Genomic DNA, 23,808 nt, shown 5'->3' with positions numbered 1-23,808 from the left:
TTTACTTACTGGTTTATTATAAAAGGATGTAGCCCAGGTACAGCCAGATGGAAGAGATGCTTAATGCAAGGTCTGGGGAGAGGGCACAGAGCCTCCATGCTTTCTCCAGGACTGGAGCTTTCCCCAAATCTCCCGGTGCTCAGCCACCCTGGAAGCTCCATGGCCCAGTTCCTTTTTGGGGTTTTATGAAGGTTTCATGACATGGGCATGGCTAATTAGGCCACTGCCAGTTGGCTCCTGATTCAACCTCCTGGCTCTCTCCTGTCCCTTGGAAGTCAGGGCAGGGGACTGAATATAACTACCCTCTCACCTTCTGGTTCATTTTCCTGGCAGTGAGCCTCTATCCTCAGGTGGGGTCCAAGAGTCACCCAATTTACATAACAAAAGATACAAGGATTGCTCTCAGTGCTTAGGAAATTCCAAGGGTTTTAGGAGCTCTGCCAGAAATGGGATGAAGACCAAAAACACATTACTTATTATAAATCACAATGTATCACTATGCCAGGCATCTTCTCTACATGACCTTCAGTCCCCAGTAGCCTTGTGGGCAGGGTGTTGACCACTCTGAGGATGACACAACCGAGACTCAGAGAAGCAATTTGCTCAAGGTTGTGGAGCTGGGAAGTGACACGAGCTGCCTGCCTTTCCCACACAGAGAGATGCGGCTGCAGGCAGACAGGGTAAGCCACAGTCAGGGGCCCAGAGGTGAGAGAAACTAGCAAGAAGTATGTTCTGCAGAATGAAAGTTCTCTGGGCTGGGCCCAGGTTCAGATCTTCCGACTTGGCAGCTGTGTGACCTCAGGGTCTCTGACCCTCCTGTGCACAATGGAACGGTGTTTTTCTAGAAATCAAGTGAGAGATGCTTCCCGGTGTTCTTCTAGAAATCAAGTGAGAGAAGGTACATAAGGGAATGGGCTGCATGAACTGTAGAGAGCTGGGCAAACATCACCTCGTGTGACTGTCACCATACTTGCCATTCTCAGGGGCGTCCCGTAGGGCTGGCCTACCAAGCAGGGGAAGTGACTCCTTTAGGCTCCCCCTGCTGCAAAGACAGGCCTCAGCCCAGGAGGGATCTGGGGTCTCAGGCACCATTCCACAAATACTCATGGGAAATCTGAAGAATGGAAAGTCTCAGCCACAGGCACCCACTGTGTATGAGATGGAGGACAGAGAGATGGTGGCAAGTGGGGACACCGGGCCAGGCTGCATGGGGGCTGTAACCCAGGCCTGTGGCAGAAAGGCTACTGGGTCAGGCACCAACTCACCCTCGGCCCTCAGGGAACGCGACCCGAGCGAGTTCCTTCTAAGTCTTGGTTCCCACATCTGCAAGTAGGCAAAGACCCCCACCCTATGGGGTGTTTGGGGGCCAGTGAGACGGGACACATCGGGTATGGTCTCTGCCATGTGTAGGTGCTACGGACAGAGGGACCAGCAGGGCGTGGCTGGAGGACGTGCTGTCTGCTCAGGGGTTCTGAGCCAAGTGGGACTTTGTGGCCTAGTTCTAAATCACTCTCCTGTCCTCCTGTCCACACCCAGCATCCATTCTGCATCCCAGACAGTCAGACTGATGACCCTTCTAGTGACACGGGGGAACTGAAGTGACCCCACAAAGGACTGCTTTTTACGTTCCCTTACCTGCCTTGACCCATGCGAGCACCTGCACGCCCGCCTTATACCTGCTTCATCCTTGTAAGGATCAAGGAGCGAATGATTTCTTTGGAATCTTCCAGTGCAGGAGATACCATCCAAGGACTGTCTGGGCAAGAATGACCAGGCAAGGCTGCCTTGTGCATATCCTAGACACTGACACCAGACATCTCAATGTCAAGACCCCCAGGCGCCGAGGAATAAGTGACTTATGGAGGGCACCTAGACCCCGTCCTTGCTCTGACCAGTTCCTAGATGCTGAGAGGGCATGGACATTAGACCACAATTCTCAAAAACCACAGATCCTAAGCAAAGAAGAGACTCATTCTCTTTTTCCTTTCTGAGTCTCCCAGATGCTCCGTCTGTACCCTCCCTCTCTCTGTGTCTTCAATAAACTCAGTTCTCACTTCCTCTTGGCTCACATTCCACTTCTGTCCTGCATGAAGCCAAGGACCACCCCAGGGGACCACCCCTCCTCTGTCCTCAGACCCAGCCAGATTACATCACTAACCAAGGCCTCAAACAAGTTCTCAGAATCACAGATACTCTAAGAGGAGGGAGGAGGAGGGTCGAGCATCAGAACTGAGGGACTCCAGTCCCCCCTGCAAATCATTGGCTCCCAGACTGACCCCTGTGAGCCTGGTCCCCACATCCTGTGGCCACCTCCCAGAGTCATGAGTGGCAGAGAGGCTGGGCAAGTACCTAGAAGAACACGGTGCCTTTCTCTGCTCCATGTCACTTTCCTGTTCTTGGGTTTTCAAATGAAATTCAGGCTTCGTTTGGCTCAAAGCCAAAGGCTCCCAACTACAATTACTTGGGGATGAATTGGTCCAAGTGGTAATCTCTGCTGAGGAGATGAGGCCCGTGGGAGAGGCCTAAAGCAGCTGGGGAGGGAGAGCAGGCACCTGATGCTTCTGAACCCCTGGCTGCAGAAATGACCTCTGCAGCCAACAGCACTGGGGCTTAGTGGGGATTTTTCTGCGTCCCCCGGCCACAGGGAGTGGGGATGATGTTAATCTCGCGGTGGACAGAGCAGGAGAAGTGCAGGGAAGGGAAAGGGCTAACGTCCAGGCATCCAGCCCCAGGCAGGGATTGTGCTGAGCAGCGCGGCCCTCTGGGTAACGGGGAGGGAGCACAACAGTGGATGACCCAGGTCCTGGGGACTTGGCCAACTTCATGTGCAGATACTTGGGCTGCGTTTTCATGGGAGGTGACAAGGGGAAGAAGAGCCTCCCATTTCTACAGAGCTCTGTGGTTTTCCCAAAATTCTCTTGCATCCTGGAGAATACGGGCTTTGGAGCTGGTCAGCTCAGGGTCAAACCTTATCTCTCCTGTCCCATTTCGCAAGGTTTCTGTGAGCCAAATCCCCACGGTGGAGAAGGAAGCGAGGCCCAGGGGTGGAAGAGGACTTGCTCAAGATCACAGCAGGTATGGTGTGGGGATAAGACCCAGGTTTTCTGACTCTGTGCCCAGGGCTCTGCCTTCTCCCCACACTTCTCAGCCCTTCGGCTAAAGCCAAGGCAGCTTGCCTGGGGCCTGAGGCCTTGCACTCAGGGCATGTGACCAGCAGTGGCTGCCCATGTCCCGTTGCCACTGGAGACCTGAAGTGGTGTCTGGCTGGTGGCTGGCTCAGGAGAGGAGCAGAGGGGTGGCGGTGGGGGGGGACAAGAGGCGGCCACAGGTGGAAATCATGAAACAACGGTCTTGGCTTCCTCCATCCTGAAAGCCAACACCTGCAAAAACCAGTCCAGCAGCTCTACAAGCCCTGGCTGAGCCCAGAGCCTGTTGGGGGCTGTGCGAGGAGCTGCGTGGTTGGTGTCAAGAGACTAGTCATCGTCTTTAGAGAATTTACTATCAACTGTGGGAGCCAGTGGGGCTCACCTGGGCAGCAGAACAGAAGCATCAGATAGAAGAGAAGGAAGGGCCAGCAGGTGGCCCCGTGGAGGTTGGGTGGCCCCGGGTGGCCCCAGGCAAATCCCCTTGAATCCCTGTTTCCTCACTGGGGAAATGAGGGAGCGAGATCAGATGTTCTCCGAAGTCTTCTCACACCTGAATGGTCGAGGGGCCTCCAAGGTCAACTTACCTCTTCTCCCGTCAGGTAGAAGGCGGAGAGGAGGCCTCCGATATACCGGATGTTCACCTCAAACAGGGATGCTTCTCCACTCTGCAAGGCAGTGGGAGAGAGAAGGGGCGGGGAGCACTTGTGAGATGCCTGCTGGGCTCCAGAGGCCAGCCAGGCCCTTGAGACAGGCCACTCTGGCCCCAGCCCCCGACACCGCTGGCCTGGCCACCGTTGTGCTGGGCTCCGAGGCCTCACCTGACAGTTGAGGCTGTGCTGGGCGGTGGTTTTCAGAGAAGTTGAGAGGGATCAGCACCCGCAGGGCAGGCCACTACAGCACGTGGACAGCATTACGAATAAATGCTGGGTTTGGCTTCCTTCCCTAGCCTTCGCCCGAGGCCGCCAGAGCAAAGTTAGCCCTGGCGGCTCTCCAAAAGGCTCGAGAGGGTGGTGGGAGCTGCTGGCTAACGCCTAGCCTGAAGGGAGGCAAGTTCTTTAACCCAGCCACCCCCTTCCTGAGGGACTGTCCTAGCTTAGCAGGAGGGCAGGGAGACAGGGCCAGGGGAAGGTTCTCTGAGGAGGTTCTGGGGCAGACAGGGCCAAGCTGAGGCTGAGAGGCCAGAGTGCCAGGCAGACACCTGCTGGTAAGCAGACTTCTCAGCCTCTGATCGGCAGCCCGAGGGCATGTCCACACTTGGCTTAATCCGTGTTTTCTTTCTTGGGTCTGGGCTGCCAATCAGGGATGTTGGGGCATCATGCAAAGGACCAGCTCTAGGTTAAAATCCCACCTCAGCCTCTGACTTGGCTTTGGGCTGTCAGGCAAGAGATGTCACTTTTCTCTGCTCAGGGTTCCTTCATCCTAAGGCAGGTTGCTCTGAGGGGTACGGGAGGACGCCCACCTGATGCCCCGTGTGGCTTCCCAGAGGTACCCGCTATGACCTCCCCTGTGCCCAGTGCTCCCCACATCACAGTCTTACTGCTGACCACACACAGTGACCATCCCTTCATGGGGGAGAGCTTTCCATTGAAAGAGCACCGCGAAGCCATTCTCTCTTTCAGCATCGCTTCCATTTTCCAGATGAGAAAGTCAAGGCTCAGAGAAGGGATGTGACCCCATCTTGCCTTTTTCTGAGAGCCCTCCCTAACCTGCACCAGCCTGCTGCAAATGTCTCCTGGCTCCCTGGACCTGCCAGCAGCTGGCACCCTAGGTAGCTGCCGGATGCCCATTCTCTCTCCCCCATCCACCAGGGGCCATGTGCGCCCAGGAAGATTCCCCTTCCTTCTCCCGCCTCTCGGCCTTTCTCCCATTTAGAATGGTAGGAAATGGGAGGATTCTAAGCTTCCTCACACAGACTAGCAGAGGCATCACATGCCTCAAAATGATGGTAATAATGAGGAGGAGGAGGACACCACCCTACCTCCATGTCAGACTTGACAGTGTAATTAACCCTCCAAGGTAGTTAACCTCACAACAAGCCTGTGAATTAGGCATTGTCATTGTCACGGTCATCCCGATGGCTCCCCATCCTCTCACCTACCTCTAGAGGGCAGCAGAGGATGGGGCGGGGCTCCAGGTTAGAGCCGCTCTGAGCAGATAAGCCACTTCTCCCCTCCAGAGTCACCCCCCCCCCCCCCCCGTTTGCTGCTGTTCTGTGCGACAGATTCAGCCCTAGAAGGAACTTCCTGGGGACCTGGCACCCCGGGCAAGGAAGGGAGGGGTTGTTGGCTATCTTCCCTCCCAGAGGAGAACAGGCTGGGAAATACACATGGGCTGGCCAGCGCTAGAAGTGTGCCCCACCTTGAGGCTGGTCTTAGGAGAGGACAAAGCAGACAGTGCACAGAGCCCCACTTCCAGCACTGCTCTGCTGGGCAGCTTGGGGCCAGGGTTTCTGGGTCTCCGAAGTGATAGGATGGAGCTGGCCCCTGACTTTCCAGGTGCCTTTTGGCTCTAACACCCCAAAGGTCTCTGACTCACCACATTCAGGTGGAAGTTCTCTTCTACCCAGGCCTTGGCCTCCTGGAACTCCTCCTGCAGCTCCATGAGGTAGAGGGTGTCAAGGGAGTCAATGATGGTTGCCCCACTGAGGCCTCCTGTAGGCACAGAGATCGAAGGCATGACTCAGGCTCGTTCTTACCCTTTTCATCCCCAGCCACACAAGCCCCCATTCCCCGGCCCCCTCTAAGTGCCTGGGCAGGCTCCAAGGCCAAGGCTGGCCCAGGCATGACCCAGAGAGACTCCACCAGTCTTCGAAGCAGGGGTCCAGGAGCAAGTGTGCCCCCTTCCGCCCACCCCAGCGTGCTTTCTGGGCAGTGGACCATGGGCAGCAGGCTGGGACACCAAGTTCACAGGCCAAACCACTCCCCAGACCTTCATCTACAAGTATCTGTCCACAAGTCAACCATCAGTACCGGCCAGGCGCCCACCACTTTTCTGTGACATGGGGGAGACGGTGAACTGGCATTGGGTTTACAGGATCTTAACAAACAAGCCAGTCCTCTGACTTTTCAATGCCATTCTTTATTTTATTCTAAGACCAAAAAAAAAAAATAAAAAGATGTTCACAAATATTTATCCAGGGAGGTATTTACTGCAGTACTATATACAATGGGAAGAGTTGGGGAAAAGCTCCAAATCCAATAATAGGGGATTAGTTATATAAATTGTGGCTCAAACATAAAATAGGACATGATGCAGCCATTCCTGCAGGTGAGGCAGACCTGCGTTTACTGGGGAAATATCCATGGGATCTGTTAAGTTAAAAAATGTAGGTTGCAGGAGCGCCTGGGTGGTTCAGTCGTTAAGTGGCTGCCTTTGGCTCAGGTCATGATCCTGGGGTCCTGGGATCAAGTCCCGCATCCAGGCTGCCAGCTTGGCAGGGGGCCTGCTTCTCCCTCTGACCTCCCCCCTGCTTGTGTTCCCTCTCTCACTGTGTCTCTCTCTGCCAAATAAATAAATAAAATATTTTTTTAAATGTAGGTTGTAAAAAAAAAAAAAGAAGAAGAAGAAGAAAAGAAGCCCAGTATAATTTCTCTGTTGTATGCTGAATGTGGTGAGCTCGCACAGAACTAAGTCTGGCAGCATGTGATTCAATGGTTACCTCCAAGTGCTGGGATTACAGGTGCTCTTTTATTTCTTCAGCTCATGGATTATTTTTACAATCAGAAATGTATTTCCATTTGAGAAAAAAACAGTTTGGGCAAAGAAACCAAACAAATGCACAAAGCAAAGATTCTGTGGCCGCTCTAGGACAGGGAGTACAAAAAGCACAAGCTGTGAGACCTGGCCCCAGCCACTGGGCCTTAGACTTTTGTCTTGGGAGTAAAGGCTGAGATAATGGTGCAAAATATCATAGCTTTCCACACCACGGACTGGGCAGGAGAGTGAAAAGGAAGACCTCCCCATGAGGCACAACCAGAGCTTGACTGCAGAGTATTGTGAAGGAGGAAAAGGAGGGAGAAGGAGAGGTGCCTGGGGGCCATCCGGAGGGCTTCCTGGAAGAGGTAGCTGCTTCCCATCAACTCCTTAAAACTACAGTTAGGAGTAATTTCCTTTAGAGACCAGCATGCAGCTTAAGAGGTCTGACTGCTCCTTCGGTGTCCTCCTTGCAGAGGCTCAAAAGCACTGAGAACCACAGGCTCCATCTTTCCCCAGGGCGCTGAGCCCCTCTAGAGTCGGAAGCCTGGGCCCGGGCTTTGCAAGCACACCCGCATTCAGAGTTAGCATCGTATCTCCTTAATTAGCGCTTCCCTAACTGCTTGCTTGTGTTGACTTTGCAGGCAGAGACTCCTGAAACTCAAACCCCCACCTCTCTGGGCCAGGCAAGGTCTCATAAAGGGCACGGCCTGGAAAAGGATGGGAGGGAGATCAGGAGACCCTGGGAGAAGGATAAGCCTGGAGGTTTCAGAATCCACTTCCGGAAGCAGGGTCTTCCCAATCCAGAGTCAGGCATCCCAGGGCGGTTTCAGTATTGGGGTAGAAGTGAATTTCCAGAACATCAACCCCTCCGACACTAAGGATTGGTAGGAAAACATCCAAAGCCAAACAAAGTCGATCTTCCCTGGTCTGTGCTGGCTGCTTCCCCTGCGGGTGCCAAAGATCAAACACAGGAACGCTTTACGGTGAGGTAGAGGTGTGAGGCCTGGGAACACTGACATACCATGGATGCTGAGATGCGCCCGGCTACAGAGTGCCCGCCTGGCGTCCATCCTCTTGGCTCTGAAGCTTATACCACAGGGCCTCACACCTGATTTTTTAGGGATTTTTGAAGGCCCCACTGCCCTGTCCCTAAATTTCACAGAGGACCCCCAGAGGGGGTTGGGACATGCCTGGGATTAGACCAAAGGAGAAGAACCCAAGCTTTCTTGTTTCCCTGCGAAAACAGTCAGATCTGATTGCTAATTGTGCCCCAGCCCCCAAAGGGGCAGGAGGCCGCTGTGACCTGAGAAGGATTGAAGAGAAGCCCAAGGCCAAGGATGGCATGGCCCAGAGTATCTGATTTCTAAATCCTGCCCTGTGCTGCCTGGTGTTTTCACCCCATGGGCCCTCCTTCCATGGGCTGAGCCTGAGCCCGAAGGCCCGAGGGCCTAGGCTGGGGAAGGAAGGCAGCCAGGGCTCCTGGTGACCCGTGCTTCTTCCCAAGTGCTCCGGGGCCAGCGGCTGAGAAGGCAGATCACTGAGGGATTTACTGGCAGGGTTCCACTCTGCTCTCCGGTTCCTGCCTCTTCCCTCTGATGATCTCTCACCCCGGCCCACACCTACGTGTAGCTGGGCTGCGGGCCAGCGAGGCACTTATTGGAAAGCCTTTCATCCCAGGCCAGAGGTTACCCAGCGGCCAGGCTGGGCAAGAAAGAAGGCCCAGTCCTAAATTCAACTCTATCCGTACCTGCAGCCGGCCTGGGTCGGCTCCCCTGGGGGGGAGAACACACACCCCTATTCAGTGAACAGGCACAGGGTTTCTATGCACAGAGCCAAAAGGGGACAAAAGTCAGGCAGCTGGCTTGGAAGCTCCACTAGGCTCGGCCCTGAGGCAGGTTCAGGTTGGCTCACTCTCCCACCTCCAGCTCTGAACCCCTGCTGTGCACAAAGGATTGCCCCAGCCCCTGGCCCCTGCCTGCCAGGCAGGAGGTGGGTTAAAAGAAAACAACCCTGGGTTCAAACCCCAGCTTGGGCCAGCAACACACCTGCTCTGACTGTCAAAGTTCTCATCTGTAAAGTGAGAGAAGACCACCATGTTAGATACTGGGGAGCCACTGCAGGTTCCTGAGCTGGGATAAATGCCGCACACGGGTGCCGGCCTTTCTGATACAGACACCTGTTCATGCCTGGCACAGAATAAGCGCTCAGTCAATCAGTTCATTGTTCTTATTCCCGGTGTCCTGTAGCTTCTCTTGAAACACTGGCCCTTTCAGGAAGCTGTGGGTTCAAATTCTGGTTCCATCACATACCAGCTGTGCGCCAAGGCAAGTCACCGTAACTTTCTGAGTCTCACGTTGCTTCGTCTTCGAAATGGGGACGACAGTGGGACCTACTTCCTAAGGCCGTAGGGAGCCCTAAATGGGGGGGGGGGGTGGACAGAAAGGAGCTGGTGCCGGGCTGGGTACGTGTGAGCTTATTCCCCCAATCGCGTGGCCCTCCTTCCCCCACACTGGCCCTGAGCAGCCCCTCCACAAAGTCTTCGGGGGTCACCCAGGCCTTGGGGTGCTCTTGCATCACTGGTGCCTCCTGGGCCTAAAGGGCCGTGTGGCATGACGGCTGCTTGCAAAACCTTTGGCCCAAATGAAAGGAAAAGTGTCGCCTGGGTCCCACCTGTGTCTGCCGAGGAAGCCAGTAACACCCCGATCTGGGTCTGCACCTGGCCTCTCAAAAGGTCTTCCTACCTCCAGGACCCCTGCACCCTAACACCACATCCAACTCCCTCCTCAGCTCAGCAGCTGCAACAGCTTCCGAGTACCTGTGCGATAAGGCAGGGAGGCGTGAAGCTTCTGGGGCTGACGCTAAAGGGCCTGGCTGATCTCAGCTCCCATCCAGCTGTGCTTCCTGGACATGAGCCACACCCTCCAGCTTCCACACCTTTGCACGCGTGCTCTCCTTCGCCAAGGCAGCTGTTCTGTGCAGCTGGGCATACTCAAAGCCCGTGTGTCCTCAAAGCACCTCCCCCTGGCAGCGTTCCCTGATTCCACCCAGCTAACCCCCTCCTGCTGAGGGAGCTCCCTATCATGTGCACGCCACTCCTGCCCTGCCAGCACTGTGGCCTTGCTCACCTTCTAACTAACCACGAGCTCCTTGAGCTCAAGGGTCCCCACTGCCTCTCTGCCCCTCTTCAGCACCTTATCTCCAAGCAGCCCCAAAGGCCAGAGCCCCCAGCTCAAGTGGGCCACTTTATAGCCCTGCCTTCTGTGACTCTTTGCAGACTGCTAGCAACTGCCCCCCCCCACCTTCTCCTGGGCAACCTAGAGCCCACCTGGTGCCCTCCCCGACTCTCCTCTCCTGAGAAATCTTCACCAGTCCTTCCAAGCCCTCACTGTGGGCCCCTATTCTGTGCACCCCCATCTCCAGAACAAGGGCTGCCTCCCTGTCCTCACATCACAGAGGAACTGTCGATCTGTCCATCTGTAAGAGCAGGGCTCTGGTCTGCGTCAGACTTGTCTCCAGGCTCCAGCAACAGCTCCTAGTGAAAGTGGGCAGAGAGTGATGCCTGGGTGGCTCAGTCATTTGAGTGTCTGCTTTCGGCTCAGGTCATCATCACAGGGTCCTGGGATCGAGCCCCGCATTGGGCTCCCTGCTCGTTGGGAAGCCTGCTTCTCACCTCTCCCTCTCCCACCTCTCCCTCTCCCTTTTTCACTGTGTGTCTCTATCTCTCTCTGTCAAATAAATAAAATCTTTAAAAAGAAAAAAAGAAAGTGGGCAGAGGAAAGGCTGGGAGCAGGCTGGTCTGTCCCTGACAGGTGCACATACTCTCCCCGGAGCTGGGCCTGTTCAGAGCTGACCTTGGCTCTCAGGACAACACTCTTCCTCTTGCCTTTCCTTCTAACCCTGTGACTGGGCCTGCCCAGTGCCCTCTGTGTGTCCCTCCTCTTCTCCAGACCTCTACGGACGGGCTCCGTGGTTGGGCCTTTTCTCTTCTCTGCCCGCCCTCATTCCTTTAAGGACTCAGTACCACCCAGCATGCTGGGGACTCCCGGATGTCCACTCCCAGCCAGGACCTGGCCTCAAGCCCCAGCTTCCCTTAACCAGTAGTCCCCAGTCCTATCACCACCGGGAGGTCATAGACCTCCTGCTCCTCCACATCTGTTCCTCAACCACAGTGATCAAGGCCAAGCCCCTCCTTCCAGGAGCTGAGCCCCAGCCCTTGACTCCGCTCCGCACTCCTCTTCCCCTCGTCCCAACCCACGGCGAATCCTGGTGACTCTCATCACAAGATTTCCAGACTCCACGCACTTCTCACCTCCTCTGTGTTCCCACCTTGGTCCAGCCACCTTCTTCTCTCCTGGGTTTATTCCAAGAGCTGCCTCGCTGGCCCCTGGGCTTCTCCCCTTTCTCTGCACACCCTCCACACCTCCATCTGTCTGTCCTCAACACGGCAGCCAGAAGGACCCGTTGAAAATGCCGGTCCCAGCATGCTGCTCCCCTTCTCAAAATCCTCCCATGGCTCCCATCAGACTTGGAGGCCCTGGGATCTGGCCCTGGCTTCCTCTCGGCCTCATCTCCCTCTCCCTCTCCCACTTCTCTTGCTCTGCCCTTGCTGCCTGCTGCTCCTGGAGGCCTCCGAGCCTGCTCTGTGTCAGGCCTTGGCAGTTCCCGTCACTCTGACACAACAGCACCCCCGTCGCATCTCCCTCACCTCCTCATTCTCCTCAGCACCTTCATCCCAGGGACGTTACATGTGGATCTGGGTCCTTGTTACTGTCTTCTCCTAAGAGAGCACAGGCCTCTGGAGGGGAGAGCCCTGTTTTGTTCACTGCTGTCCTCCACTGCCTAGAATACTTCGCAGCATTTGCAAGTAAAGGGCCCCTCACCCTGGGTGGGGAGGGTCCGGAGCGGGGCTGTGGCTCAGTCTCATTTCTCAGTTCCTGGCTACAGTCTGGCACCCAGAAGTGTTAAAGGTAAACATGTTGGTTTGAACAGACCAAGCCCACCATGCAGGCATCTGTGGGGACCACGCCCAGGGCAGGCAAACTGCCTATTCCAGGGGCTGGAGCCAGCAATCAGGGGAGGCCCTGCCACCAGGCTGAGGCCAGGTCAGCCAGGGTGGCTAAGTGGGTGTGTACCATCATCCTGTGGGAAGCTGTTCGTCGTGTGTGGCTCTGTTTCCACAAGGGACTGCCCCCCCTCCCACCCCGCTCCTGTCACCTCCTCCCCCTGGGGCTGCCTGGGCAGGAGCCCTGCCCTGCTAGACTGAGGTTTGTATCCCCTGTCCCGACTCTGCCGTATTAATGGCGGTGAGGTTTTTACGGGACGCTACACTAGCAAAGAGAAACGGGTCAGGCTGGACAACATAAACTGCAGGAAGAACATTCAGAAGGAAAAAAAAAAATATCACCCAGAGCATAGCCTATTACTGGAGCATCCCCAGAGCCATACTCTAACGGCTGCCTTTAATTTGATGACATAATCCTCAGAGACTTCTCTTAATCTGTAAAGAAACAACACAACTGTTTTCTTTCTCAGCTTCCAAAGAAACCAGTGTGGCTTTGGGGCAGGTCTTATTTCCCAAACAGGGCTGCCACAGTGCACCCCACCCCAGGAGAGGGACTCTGCCACCGCTCCTCTCTGTGAACCTGGGTGGGCCTTTGTGACTACAGGTTTATTTATTGATAAAGGGCAGGAGTATACACCAGAATATGCCAGAATAAACCAGAAGGGATGATGTGCTAGTTTCTAGATCCAGACCTTAAGTAAAGGGCAGTTTTCACTTCCTGTCTTTTGGAACGCTGGCGCTTGGAACCAGCCACCATACGGGGAGGAAGCACAAGGTAGCCCATAAGGAGAGAACACATGGAGAGGCCACATGTATGTTTTCTGACCACAGCCCCTTCTGAGCTCCCCGCCGACAGCCAGCGTCAGTTCCACACATGTGAATTGAAAAGCTTCCAGATGGCTCCAGCCGTCAGGTTCCCCTTCAGGCCTTTCCAGCTGAGGGTGGTAAAGCGATAAGCTGTCCCTCTTGTGCCCTTTCTGAATTCCCGACCCACCGAGTCTCTGAGCATAATAAAATAATTGTTTAAAGCCACTGAGTTTTGGAATGATTTGTTATGCAGGAGAAGCAACTGGAATGTTCTGTCATGTGGGTTTCTGGATTGATTAAAGCGATATCCCCACTACCCCAAAGGGCACTGTGTAAAACCACACTGTCTTGTATGGCAAGGTCTTCCGGCCGCATGAAATCCTTTCAGGGATTAGGACCTCTGCCCTCCGTCTGGTCTGGGGCGGGGCTTTTTTCCCTCCAGTAATAATATTTTTCTTGACTCTTCCCATGGTGGCTATTTTCTGATCACATCAAGTTGCATCCAGAGGATGTGTGTTTCCAGGCAAAGGTTTCCTGGAGCCTCTGGAAGGACTAAAGATATATTTTTAGGAACTATTCCTGGCACTTGACAGAATATTCTTACTAGAGGTGAATCGATAGAAGATGGTCAGATCTGATGATGTTCCTGCCCTTTATCAAGGCTTCAATCACATTCAAAGTCCCCGGGGCACCATGGGCAGGTGCCTGTGGTCCAGGCCTTGGCAGCCTCTGCCCCCACTCCGCTGCTCTCTGTGCGGTGGTGCTCTGTAGGGGGGCTGCTGACATGGGTCCCTAGGCCTGGGATACCTTCTTTTTCCGAGTTGGCTTGGGGAACACCTACTCTTTGTCCTGGCCTGGGCTCGAGCATTGAGCCTTCACTCAAGAATTCTTGAGCCAGCCAGCAGATCCTCCCGGGGACGACTCCCTCCTGGGCCAGGCTGCCTTGCTCCACTGCAGGCCTCTTGGTCACAACACCGTCCCCACCACACCACATGCGCCTGTGAACCCCAGGGGCGGCGGCTGGATCCGACTCTTCCCAGTGGCCCAGCATCCACCCCCAGGCCAGGCACAGGGAAGGTGAGAACGGAAGGCTGCTGAATGAACGAACGGCTCGTGGAAATGAGGATGGCGCTTTCTTGGAGCTCCCCAGGCTCTTGACAAGGCCTCTTGGCCTTGGAGAAAACACTCTGCGCAGCAGCGGCCAGCTATCCAAGGGAAACAGTTACCAGGACAGAATGGGTTGCCGCAGACGGCACGGCTGGTGGAACTAATGGCTTCCTCCAGCCTTCCCAGACAGATGCCACGCTTTGCTGCCACAGCCAGCCGGGGAATGTTTGCTGTGGCCGGCAGCCGAATGAGGGCCAGGGCGCCCAACAACCAGACCCGCTTCACTGAAGTGGTCTGCCGGACAGGGCCCCTCATGGGGAAACAGGGCCTGTTTTAAAAATGTTACTGTTGTATTTGGTTGTTTTTCAGTCAGACCTGAGGGTGCCGTCTGACTGGGAAATGTGCATTTTTAAAATGCCCTCTCGAAGAAGCTGGGGTTCAAATTCCAAACTGCTTTTTATCTCAGAGCAGCTCTGAGAGAAGAAAAGGCAGATGGAGTCTGGGACGCCACAGTGGCATCTCCAAAGTCACACAGCGGCTTAGCAGCGCAGGGCAGAGCTGTAAGCAGACATCACCTTCCAGACCATGCGATCCTGTCGGCTTGGTTCTAATCCTCGTTTAGTCCCTTCCCAGCTGTGGGATGTTGGGCAACCGGCTTGACCTCAGAAAAATGGGGTAATAAGGTCTTCTTTTTAGGAAGGTGTGGCCGATTCCGACAAAGGTATACAAAGAGCATTGAGCAGGTATTCAACACCAGAGAACAGGCTATACCCAGCACACTCCACCTTAGGTGCTCGATGAAGGGGCCTGTTATCATAAGGCTCAGTTCCTGCAGAGCAAGCCACAGCAGGGCTGGCAAAGCTAGGACTCCTGGCAGATCCTTGGCCTCCCTGGCCCCGCAGGAAAGAATAGCACAGCTTTCATGCCAGGCAGGCAGGAGGCACGAGCTCTCGGGAGGGCAGGATGGGGCTGGGCAGGCACTGTGGCATTCGCAACATACTTGAGGGGGAAAGAAAAGCCAGAGTCTTCTGCTGCTCACCCCAAGACGTATTAAAGTCCAGCTGCAGCCTGGGCAGCTCCTGAGTCCGTCCATATACTGGCTTCTACCTGGCTTTTACCTGCAAGTTAGGGGATTGCTCAGTACCCTCCCTCTACCTCCAGGGGAGAAGCAGACACCTCCGGGCCATCAACTTTGGTTGTGTCCATGGAATCTGCTCTGGCTTCGTGGTGGGTGGGGAATTAACGGTGCCCTTGATTTCAGGCTTGATTGCGAGCCTTGCCCATGGGATTCGTGGACATGACTTGAATGGAAGTTTGAACGAAGCCTGCCTGGTTGGGCTTGTCCTCCTGTGCTCCCACCTTTCACTGTGAGAAGAACGAATCTCAAACAGCCACTGGTCCAAGACAGGGGGAGCGGACTGAACCCAGCTGAGCACAGCCTAGATAAACTCCAGCCTACTTGCAACCACACGAATAAGAAAGAAATGCTCATTGTTGTCTATCACTTGTTGTGCAATAATGTGTTCCACAGCATTATTTTGGAAGAGGCTGACTGATACAATACCCTTTCGGCCTTGTTTCTTTCAAGTCTTTTATGTTCTCCACACTCCAACCTGACTACTGATTCTCTGGTCCCCTCTTTCGAGGCTTCCAGCCCATTACTCAAGCTATTACCTCTGCTTGGAATGCCCTCCTCTCACCCCAAATGTCTCTACACATCTCCCAATCCAATGGCTACTCACAGTCCAAGAGAAAGCTGCTGCTTCCATGAAAACATCCCAGATTCCCCCACCTGAACCTGAGGTCTTCCTCCTCTGAACTTTTTTCATAGAAGATTTTCTTTCCACTTTCTATATGATAATCTGTGTCATCTGTGTCCTTTTCTCAAGTCCATCATGGCGAGTGAGTGTCTTTGGAGCTGAATGGAAGTCTGGTTAATCTAGGCTCGAACAGGCCGTGCAGAGGCAATGCATCTCCCGGATTTGCTGAGTGAAGAAATGGCTGCCATCCTCCCACTACCTCGTTCCCAAGCCTCTCTGACAGCCAGCGCCCCTTGCCAGCGGCTGTTCCTGCGCAGTGTGAGGTGCTGGGGGACAGAGACCAACCCCATGAGTCCTGACCAAGGCTGGCACTCCGTAAAGGTTTGCTTGTGGAATGTGGCATTCTCCTCCACGTCAACCACCAACCCCATCCTCGGCAGAGGTTAACAGAAGTAACCGCAGCGAGCCTGGCCGAGCGCTGGCTTCGCACTCTAGGTCTCACACACAGCTTTTTTTAAACCTTGTGACAACTCTGTTATTGTCCCTCCTTTAGAGATGAACACTGAGGCTACAAGGAATTAAGTCACTTGCTCAAGATTTATATTTTCACCCCAAGACACTTCTCTGAGAGCTCAGGACGTACCCGTGCTGAAGCATGATGGGGAGTGGACAGTCCCGGTCCCCGCCCTCAACAAGCTGCAGGTCTGGCGGGGGGAAGAATGACACCAACCAGATGTCACCCAGACGACATCTAGGTACAAAGTAATGTCCGTGATAAAGGAAGAGAGAGAAGGACCTGAGGCTCGGGGAGGGGCGGCATCTGAACTGAGGCCTGAAGGAAGCACAGGACAAAAGGCGGGTGGGGGCGAGCCAGGCCGAATGCATGGCCCAGAGATCAGCCGGACGTGTGGGCAGTCTTGACACGTTTGTGGAGCAGAGCAGAGGTCACTCACTGTGAGGAAGATGGACAGTGGTGGGAGCGTGGGGGTGGGGCCGGGCCACACAGCCCTGGGGACTCAGGGAGAGGCCTGGACGGCTTAGGGGCCTAACCCTCTGGCTGCTGGGTGGGAAGGGGTCCCAGAGGGGACCCCATGTGGCATAACAGGGAGCTATCCCTCTTGGTTGGCGAGTGCCCACTAGTCATTTGTGGGTGGGCAGGAGAGTGGCAGGGAGCCCCCGGGCCTGTGCTCTGAGACTGTCTGAGAGCCACTGGTGGTGCCCCCTCGAGCGGGGAGGCAGCTGTTCACCAGTCCAGGAACAAGAAGAATTCACCCCGAGTGCAGGGCAACGTCAGCTGGTTGCCTCACCTCAGCCCCAGCAGGGGAGCCTCTAGCTGTCCTCCCAGGTCCACAGGCACGGGGTCACAACGGCCTCTTGGATATATGTCGTGGCCACACACAGCTATGCATTGATTGTGGTGAACACAGCCTGCGGACCAGAGCCAAGAGACACAGATGCAAGGCTCTGATAACAAGATGAGTGATGATTTTTGGAAAGGAGAAAAGAAAGGAAATCAAAGAGGCCCTATTCACCCCAAGAAACAGACAGATGGCAGAGGCTGTGCTGGGAGAGCCTGGTACAGAGCTATGGCCCAGGATCCTGCCACTTGCTGGGATGGCCAAGCTGCAGGGAACCGGCAAAAGAAAGGGGTGAGCCTGGAGCCGCACTTACTAGCTGCCTCGGTTTTCTCATCTGTACTCTACCTTCCAGAACCATCCCGGGGGCAGCGGTCACAGTGTGTGTGCAACACTGGATGCACAACTGCCCACAGGGGCCCCCCCCGGCAGACACAAAGCCACAACTGGCAGCCTGTGTGGGCGTGGCAGAGCCCCCGGGCAGCACCTCTTGTAAGCTTCCAGCAACTCTATGGGGAGGGCACGATTCACGTCCCTGTTCCACAGATGGGGAAACTGATGCGTGGGGTGGTCATGAACATTTCCCGAGGTCGATGAAGTGTGCATTCAGGATCTAACTCAGGCCGTCTGCTCCGGAGACTCTGCCTTTCCTTGCTGTGCCACCCCCGGCTAGACTCAGAGGGTCTGAGAGGATCCCAGGGGGCTGCTCACAGCCCAAGACTCCCAAGTCCCCTCCTTGCCTGTGAGCTGGGGCAATGCCCCTGGGGTAAAGGCACTGTCTGTGTGCCAAGAGCTGGGGGCCTCCCCCTGCAAGAGCCCTGCTATGACACACAGACCAGCCTAGCCCCCTCTTCCTCCATGAAGCCTTCTCAGATCCCCTCTAGGGACTATGCTTCCTCCCTGCTCCGTTTTGGGTCCCACTGCTAATCACTTGGCTCAGGCGGGCTCACGGAAGGATCTGGTCTGTCTCTCAGACAGGCCAAAGCCCCAGAAGCTAGAGATCCTGACCATATTCTTCTTTACAGTCATCAAAGAGCCTAGCATAACGCTGGGCACTCAGGAGGTACTAAGTTAACCTGGAGAGATGAGAAGGAGCCAGAGCAGGCACAACCACAAGACAGACCAGGGGGTCCTCGCCGTTTATGGGCCTACCTGATTCACTCCCAGCATCCAGAGAAGAGGAGGACACTGACTCACCCCACTCTACTGACCAGGGACCTCCCCTTTCTTTGGTCCATAGGCTCCTGCTAGAATCTAATAGAAGCCACACTACCCCCTCTCCTTAATTGAAGATACTTGTACACATTTTACAGAGAAAGTAATGCAGGCATCCCCCTGCCAGACTTACTTGTGTTAACCACCTAACTGAGGTGAGGGGGACAGATTTTTGTTTCCTACAAAGGATGGGGTGAGGAAATTATTTTGGAGTCAGGCAGGGATCGGAGTCAAACCTTACTGTGGCTATTCCTACCTGTCTGACCTCTGGTTAGCTACTTCACCCACGTGAGCCTCAGCTTCCTCATCTATGAAATGGGGATAATGTCAGATAAGGCACATTGCTAGAGAGACTGACACTGGGAGGTATACAGTGAAATTTTTTTTCATTTCTTTAAACATAGATGGGCTGCAGAGGGTGCCTATGAGTCATCTTTCATTTGATTAAATTTGGTGTTTTTAGATGCAGTTGCGATAGTGGATAAAGCACAGGCCTCTGGTCTACATGTTTGAGACTTGGCTCTGTATATTACCAGCTGTGTGGCCATAACCAAGTTACTTAACCTCTCTGAGCTGTGAGTCTACATCTGTCAAAAGAGACCGACAACACCCGCCTTGCAGGTGCAGGTAGCCTGGATAAGGCACAAAGTCTGGCAGGAAGAGGGAGCAGGAGGTGGAAGGTCTGTGTGAGGGCTGAGCAGGGAGAGAGGCCCCTCATCCCACCTGCCCACATCCACCCACTCCGCACGCCTGGTATGACAATCCCCAGCATGCTTCCTGGGTAAAAGCTGCCTATGTTTTGGATGTTGGGGCCAAAGCAATTCACAAATGTAGCAAATATGCCAAGCCCAGAAGACAGCTCTCCTTGCTTCGGAGAAAACACACAGTTCAATTTCCTAAAGATCGAACCCCAGGAGCCTTTCAAGGCTTTCCCCGAAGAGAGCAGTTCTCGGAACTCGGCAGACGCCACCCTCATGCGACTGAACAATTAAAGCCCCGAGTATTTGTCATTCTCAGCAAAGGTTTGTGAGGATGACTGAGAAAATGGAAAAAAATCTGATTTCAGCGGCACGGTTTTCAGAAATATATGGTAATCCATTTTTGTCAAACCGCAGAAGGCACAGCTCAAATCATTAAAAAGCCATCGTACTTAATCATGCAAAGAGAAGGCCGGTCTATGCCTCTCAGATCATTTTCAAATGGTTTCAGGTTAACTTTCAAAAACTGACAGGCAAGCAGGGAGGGGATTATGACAGACGATAACTTGAAGAATTTCTGGTTCTGCTTCTCAGCGGAGGGTGAGGGATTTATTTGAGAGAAAATCGCCACCTGGACCTCAGCACGGTGGTGGTGGGGACAGTGGTGAGGCAGATTTCAGAACGGATTGGCCGTGACTTCTGCCCACAGGAAGTCGGCAGCCGCCTTCTCAGAAAGACAGCACGTTCTAGGCAAACTATTAAGTAAATGAAGAATAATGATGTACTGTGACAGGTGCTAATAAAAGGCAGGAGTATAGCCAATGGTTGTCTTTGCTGTGAGTGTCCATACCTGGCTTGGGAACCCGTGTGCCCCTCGCTAGCTGCATGGGCTCACACAAGTTCCTGTCTCTCAGAGACTCGGCTCCTCCTCTATAAAATGGGATGCCCACCTCGGAGGCTTGGCAGGCTGTGAAGGACTTAATGCCTGTAAGGCCTCTGGTACAGTGCCTGGTACACAGTAAACTGCCCATCAAAGCACACTAAGCAGCTCCCTCACTGAACACCTTTGATTTGGATCAGGAAGGATGAGCAGAAGTTTGCAGGATAAAGAACTGGAGGAAAGACACCCAGGCAGAGGGCACATAGCATGTGCAAAGGCCCCACAGAAAGAGGCTAGTCATGGAGGAGCACAGCGTTTGGGGGGGGGCGTTAGAGGGGGGAATGCTGCAAGCTAACTTGGAGCCCTCCTGTGAAGGTTTGTCAATGCCAGACTAAAGGGTTTGGACTCTGTTGAGAGGGCCGCGGGGAGCCACAGGGAAGGGGGGTGTCTGAAGGGCAGGCCCGCGGCAGCTGTGTGGGTTAGAAGCTAACTGGGGGGCCATGGGGTGGGGGCCGTGGAAAAGGCTGGGACTGTGTGTGGTCCATGCTCTTCACAGGGTCAGGAACATCCTGTGTCGTCTTCTAGGTTTCATCTATGTCGGGCACTTGATCTCTAAGTGACTATCCCCCCCAAACAAACTCTGACCCAAGGTCCCCAGCCTCTGTTCCAGGAAAACACTATGTCCTAGGCCCAGCAAAGATCCCACTCCCCTTCACCAGGGCAGAGCTGGCAGGGGAAAACCGCTGCCCGCAGGAACTCTATGTCCCACCCCTTTGCATTTAGGTGTGATGAGCGGAATGTGGACATAAAGTACATAGGCCACCTTGAGGCCTGACCCGCCTGTGGGATGCTCCAAGGCCAAAGTAACCTTGGGAGTCACCATTAGAAGATGATGCAGCCTCCAGCACCCTGGGTCCCCATGTGACCATGAGGAACAGAACCCTCTCCTCTTCCCGTCAGTTTGACTTTACATGAGCAAGAAATAAATGTCATCTCAATCCATTGGCTCTCTGGGTTTATCTGTTATAGCAGCTAGCATTATCTTAAACATACCCACTCAAAGCAGTGATCTTGGGCATGTTATTTTGCCTCTCTGAGCCTCAATTTCTCTCATGCAGAATGTTATAAGATAGACAAATGTGAGTGCTGCCTTGCAAGCAGGGAAGGACCAGAGAGGAGCCATTCATTGCCGGTGTTTCTGGCTTCCATCTCTCCGAGAGCCTGAAGGAGAGTGGACTTTGCACAGACCCTGCTAGGCCAGGAGAAATGCAGCCAGGGGCTTGGAGAAGCTTTAGGCAAGGGGTCAAGTTCCACCAGCAGAGCCTGACCTCACTCTAGGTTTTAGTTCTGTCCCTCAACAGAGATCATCCCCAAATAGCTGAGCCCCCAGGGGAGGGGGCTGGCACGTGGCTTCCCTCTCCTGGCAGCCACCCAGGAAGGAGGCAGCCCAGCCTTCTGATGGCTTGTTTCAGCCTCTCACAACTCATTAGCAGGAAACTGCATGCTCGATTTTTCAGACATGTCAGGTAGACACTGGTATCAAAACCTTATCATGTCTCTGCACAGCCCCACATTCTCCTGTGCTGGTGTCCTCCTGCCAGGCTCTGTGCTCAGGACACGCGCCTGCTGCCTTTGAAGATCTGAGAACCTTGTGTGGCTGAGAGCTTGGCCAGCCAGTCTGGCTGGGACCCAAGGCTCAGGATGGAGGCCGCCTGGGTGGCTAAGGCTGAGGTTCCCCCCGCTCCGAGGCAGCACCACACTCTTAGCCCAGGATTGGTGCTGAGACCCACAGGGAGAGAGGCAGAAGGTCTGCGCCATACATGATGTCACCAGCTGGATCTGGCCATCCCCAACTTTAATAGGACTCTGGCTATTACATGTCCTTTTGATGAGGGGCCTCCTCTCCCACAGCCTGGGGGCAGGGGCGCAGAAGTCAGGGCCTGAGCCTCCAGGGCCTGAAGTCAGGGCCCCGCTTCCCTATTCTCCTGTGGGGGTGAACAGGTGCTGACCAGACCTTCTCTACTTCCCAAGCTCTTGCCTTCTCCCACTGCTGCTCAGCAGCTCTGGCAGGGGGCTCCGAGGAGTTCCCAAATCACCTGACTGATTAAAGACCCTCCCCAGCCTGGACTAAGCTCTCTGGAGAGACACAGAAGAAACAACAAGGACAGAAAGCATCCATTTCTCAAGTCTTTTCACACACAGCAATGCATGTATTTGACCCTTATACCTGAGGGGTGCCAGGTCCCCTATTTCACTAAGGAGGAAACTGAGGCTCATGGAGATTAACAACTGTTGCCCAAGGTCACTCGGCTAGTCCCCCAGGCAGCAGTTGGAGCTGGGTCCTGAGCTCTCACCACAGTCACAGCCACCTGGCCCGTCCGCCCTGCAGGCCAAGCACTACCATGAGCATTTTCTTCAGTCCCATGGCTTAGGAGGCTACGGTATCTCCAGTGCCAGATGACAAGGCTGAGGCTTCCTGAGGCTGGGTGACCTGTCCAAGGCCACATAGCAAGGAAGCTGGATCCACAGCCTTCGTGCCTACAGTGTTGGTGTTCCCTCCCAACCCCAGCGTCTCCCCAATGCCAAGGGTCCCACCTGGGGAAGGAGGGAAAGAGGTTACAAGGTCCTATCAAGGGGGGCGGTGCATAGCCGGTGTGGCCCCCAGGTAAGGGGTGGCCTCCCTCAGCCGAATTCTCCTCTGGAAGGATGGCTGAGGGTTAAGGTAAATAGGAATCAGGCAGGTGCAGGTGTGGTCGCTCAGCCTCGGCTCGGCCCTCGTGGCAGAGGGTCCTCCATCCCTGTCTCCAGGTGCAGGAGCCACCTGGCCGGGGAACCTTTCCACCTCACTACCTTCCAGACAAGCTTCGGTCTCGGGCACGGATCCACGCAAACCAGCGACCACTGATGTGAGCACCTAGAGCTTTTGAAAAAGTAAAGACTCGCAGGACGAGGTCTGAAGCAGCAGTTACAGCCCAAGCCACATTAGGAAGCCCCTGTGTCTGCAGCGCCCCTGCCGACCACTGTAGACGCTTAGACCAAGCCGCTGGCCTCCAATTGCTCTCTAAAAGGTCCTTGGTGGACCCGTCCTGCCCACCCGGGTGGCTCATTACCCACATTTCAGCTCATGCTACAGTCATACTCCATTCAATGGGCCAGACCACCAAGCCTTTGCTCAGGCTGGACCTTCTGTCCAGAACGCCTTCCTTTCCCTGCCCTCCTATTCCTAAGCTCTAGAATGCACATCTGTGGTTCTCAGTTGCCGTGAATCCATCCCTCAGGCCTCAGATTATTCAGTCTCTCCCTCAAAAGGCATATATTTTAAAATTTGATTAAAATAAGTACTTTAGGAGAATCCTAGTACTCCTAGCAGGGAAAGAGGAACTGAAAAGTGAAATAGCTCAAAGACATGCCACACACCTGTGCTCTCGGAGGCCTTAGCACGGCCCAGGAGGCCCTTGGCAGCCTTGCTCTAGTGGCCTTTGCGTGCACGCCTGGCTCTCACGCTGCCACGCCCTTGCACCTGCTGCGCCTTCCACCTCTCCTCTGCTATCCAGGCCCAGCTCAGTGTTACCGGCTCTAGGAAGCTCCAGAGGTAGAATCAGGGGCTCCTTCCTTTGTGGTTCCCACACTTAGTGCATCACAATTGTGTAGCCCTTCCCCCTACACTCTTTGGGGACAAGGGACATGGCCAGCTCACCTGTGCATCTCTAGTCGTAGCCCAGAACTGGCCTAGAATTGCCTCATGAACGAATGAATGAATGAATGAATGACCCTCTTTTGCTAAGATCCCAAGCTGCCTAATTCCTCAGCTCCCGTGGGCCTCCCCTCTCCATCACAAGACGTGCAAACTGTATTCTTTGTCTTCACACCACGTTGGTACTGACCAGAGTTGGGTCTTAATGGTGCTTTGACAAAAGACAGCGCCCATGTTCATTTTCCTTGGCTAATTACATTTCCCAATTGAAACGCTTATCTCTGGGTTGGTGTTAAAGACATAATCAGTTTCCAGAATGGATTAAAAAGAGGTGAGAAGCAAGAAAATAATTAAGCCAACTTCTGATTGAATCAAATAATTAAGCAGA

At 54.4% G+C, this 23,808-nt stretch overlaps 1 protein-coding gene across 1 annotated transcript in view; it reads right to left on the bottom strand.

Moving 5' to 3' along the window:
- The window catches only part of MAN1C1 (mannosidase alpha class 1C member 1), a 137,104-nt gene that overhangs the window by 27,405 nt on the left and 85,891 nt on the right, over positions 1 to 23,808 (bottom strand). The window contains exons 3-4 of the mRNA XM_004741136.3: positions 5,682 to 5,797; positions 3,731 to 3,811 (exon numbers count right to left, since the gene is read on the bottom strand). Of these exons, the coding sequence (XP_004741193.1) occupies positions 3,731 to 3,811; positions 5,682 to 5,797 (197 nt within the window). The remainder of the gene's footprint in view (positions 1 to 3,730; positions 3,812 to 5,681; positions 5,798 to 23,808) is intronic.

The sequence above is a fragment of the Mustela putorius genome, unplaced genomic scaffold (assembly GCF_011764305.1).
Source record: "Mustela putorius furo isolate JIRA1106 unplaced genomic scaffold, ASM1176430v1.1 tig00003853_pilon_pilon_pilon, whole genome shotgun sequence".
Lineage (NCBI taxonomy): Eukaryota > Metazoa > Chordata > Mammalia > Carnivora > Mustelidae > Mustela > Mustela putorius.
This window is presented reverse-complemented; position numbering and strand designations above follow the sequence as displayed.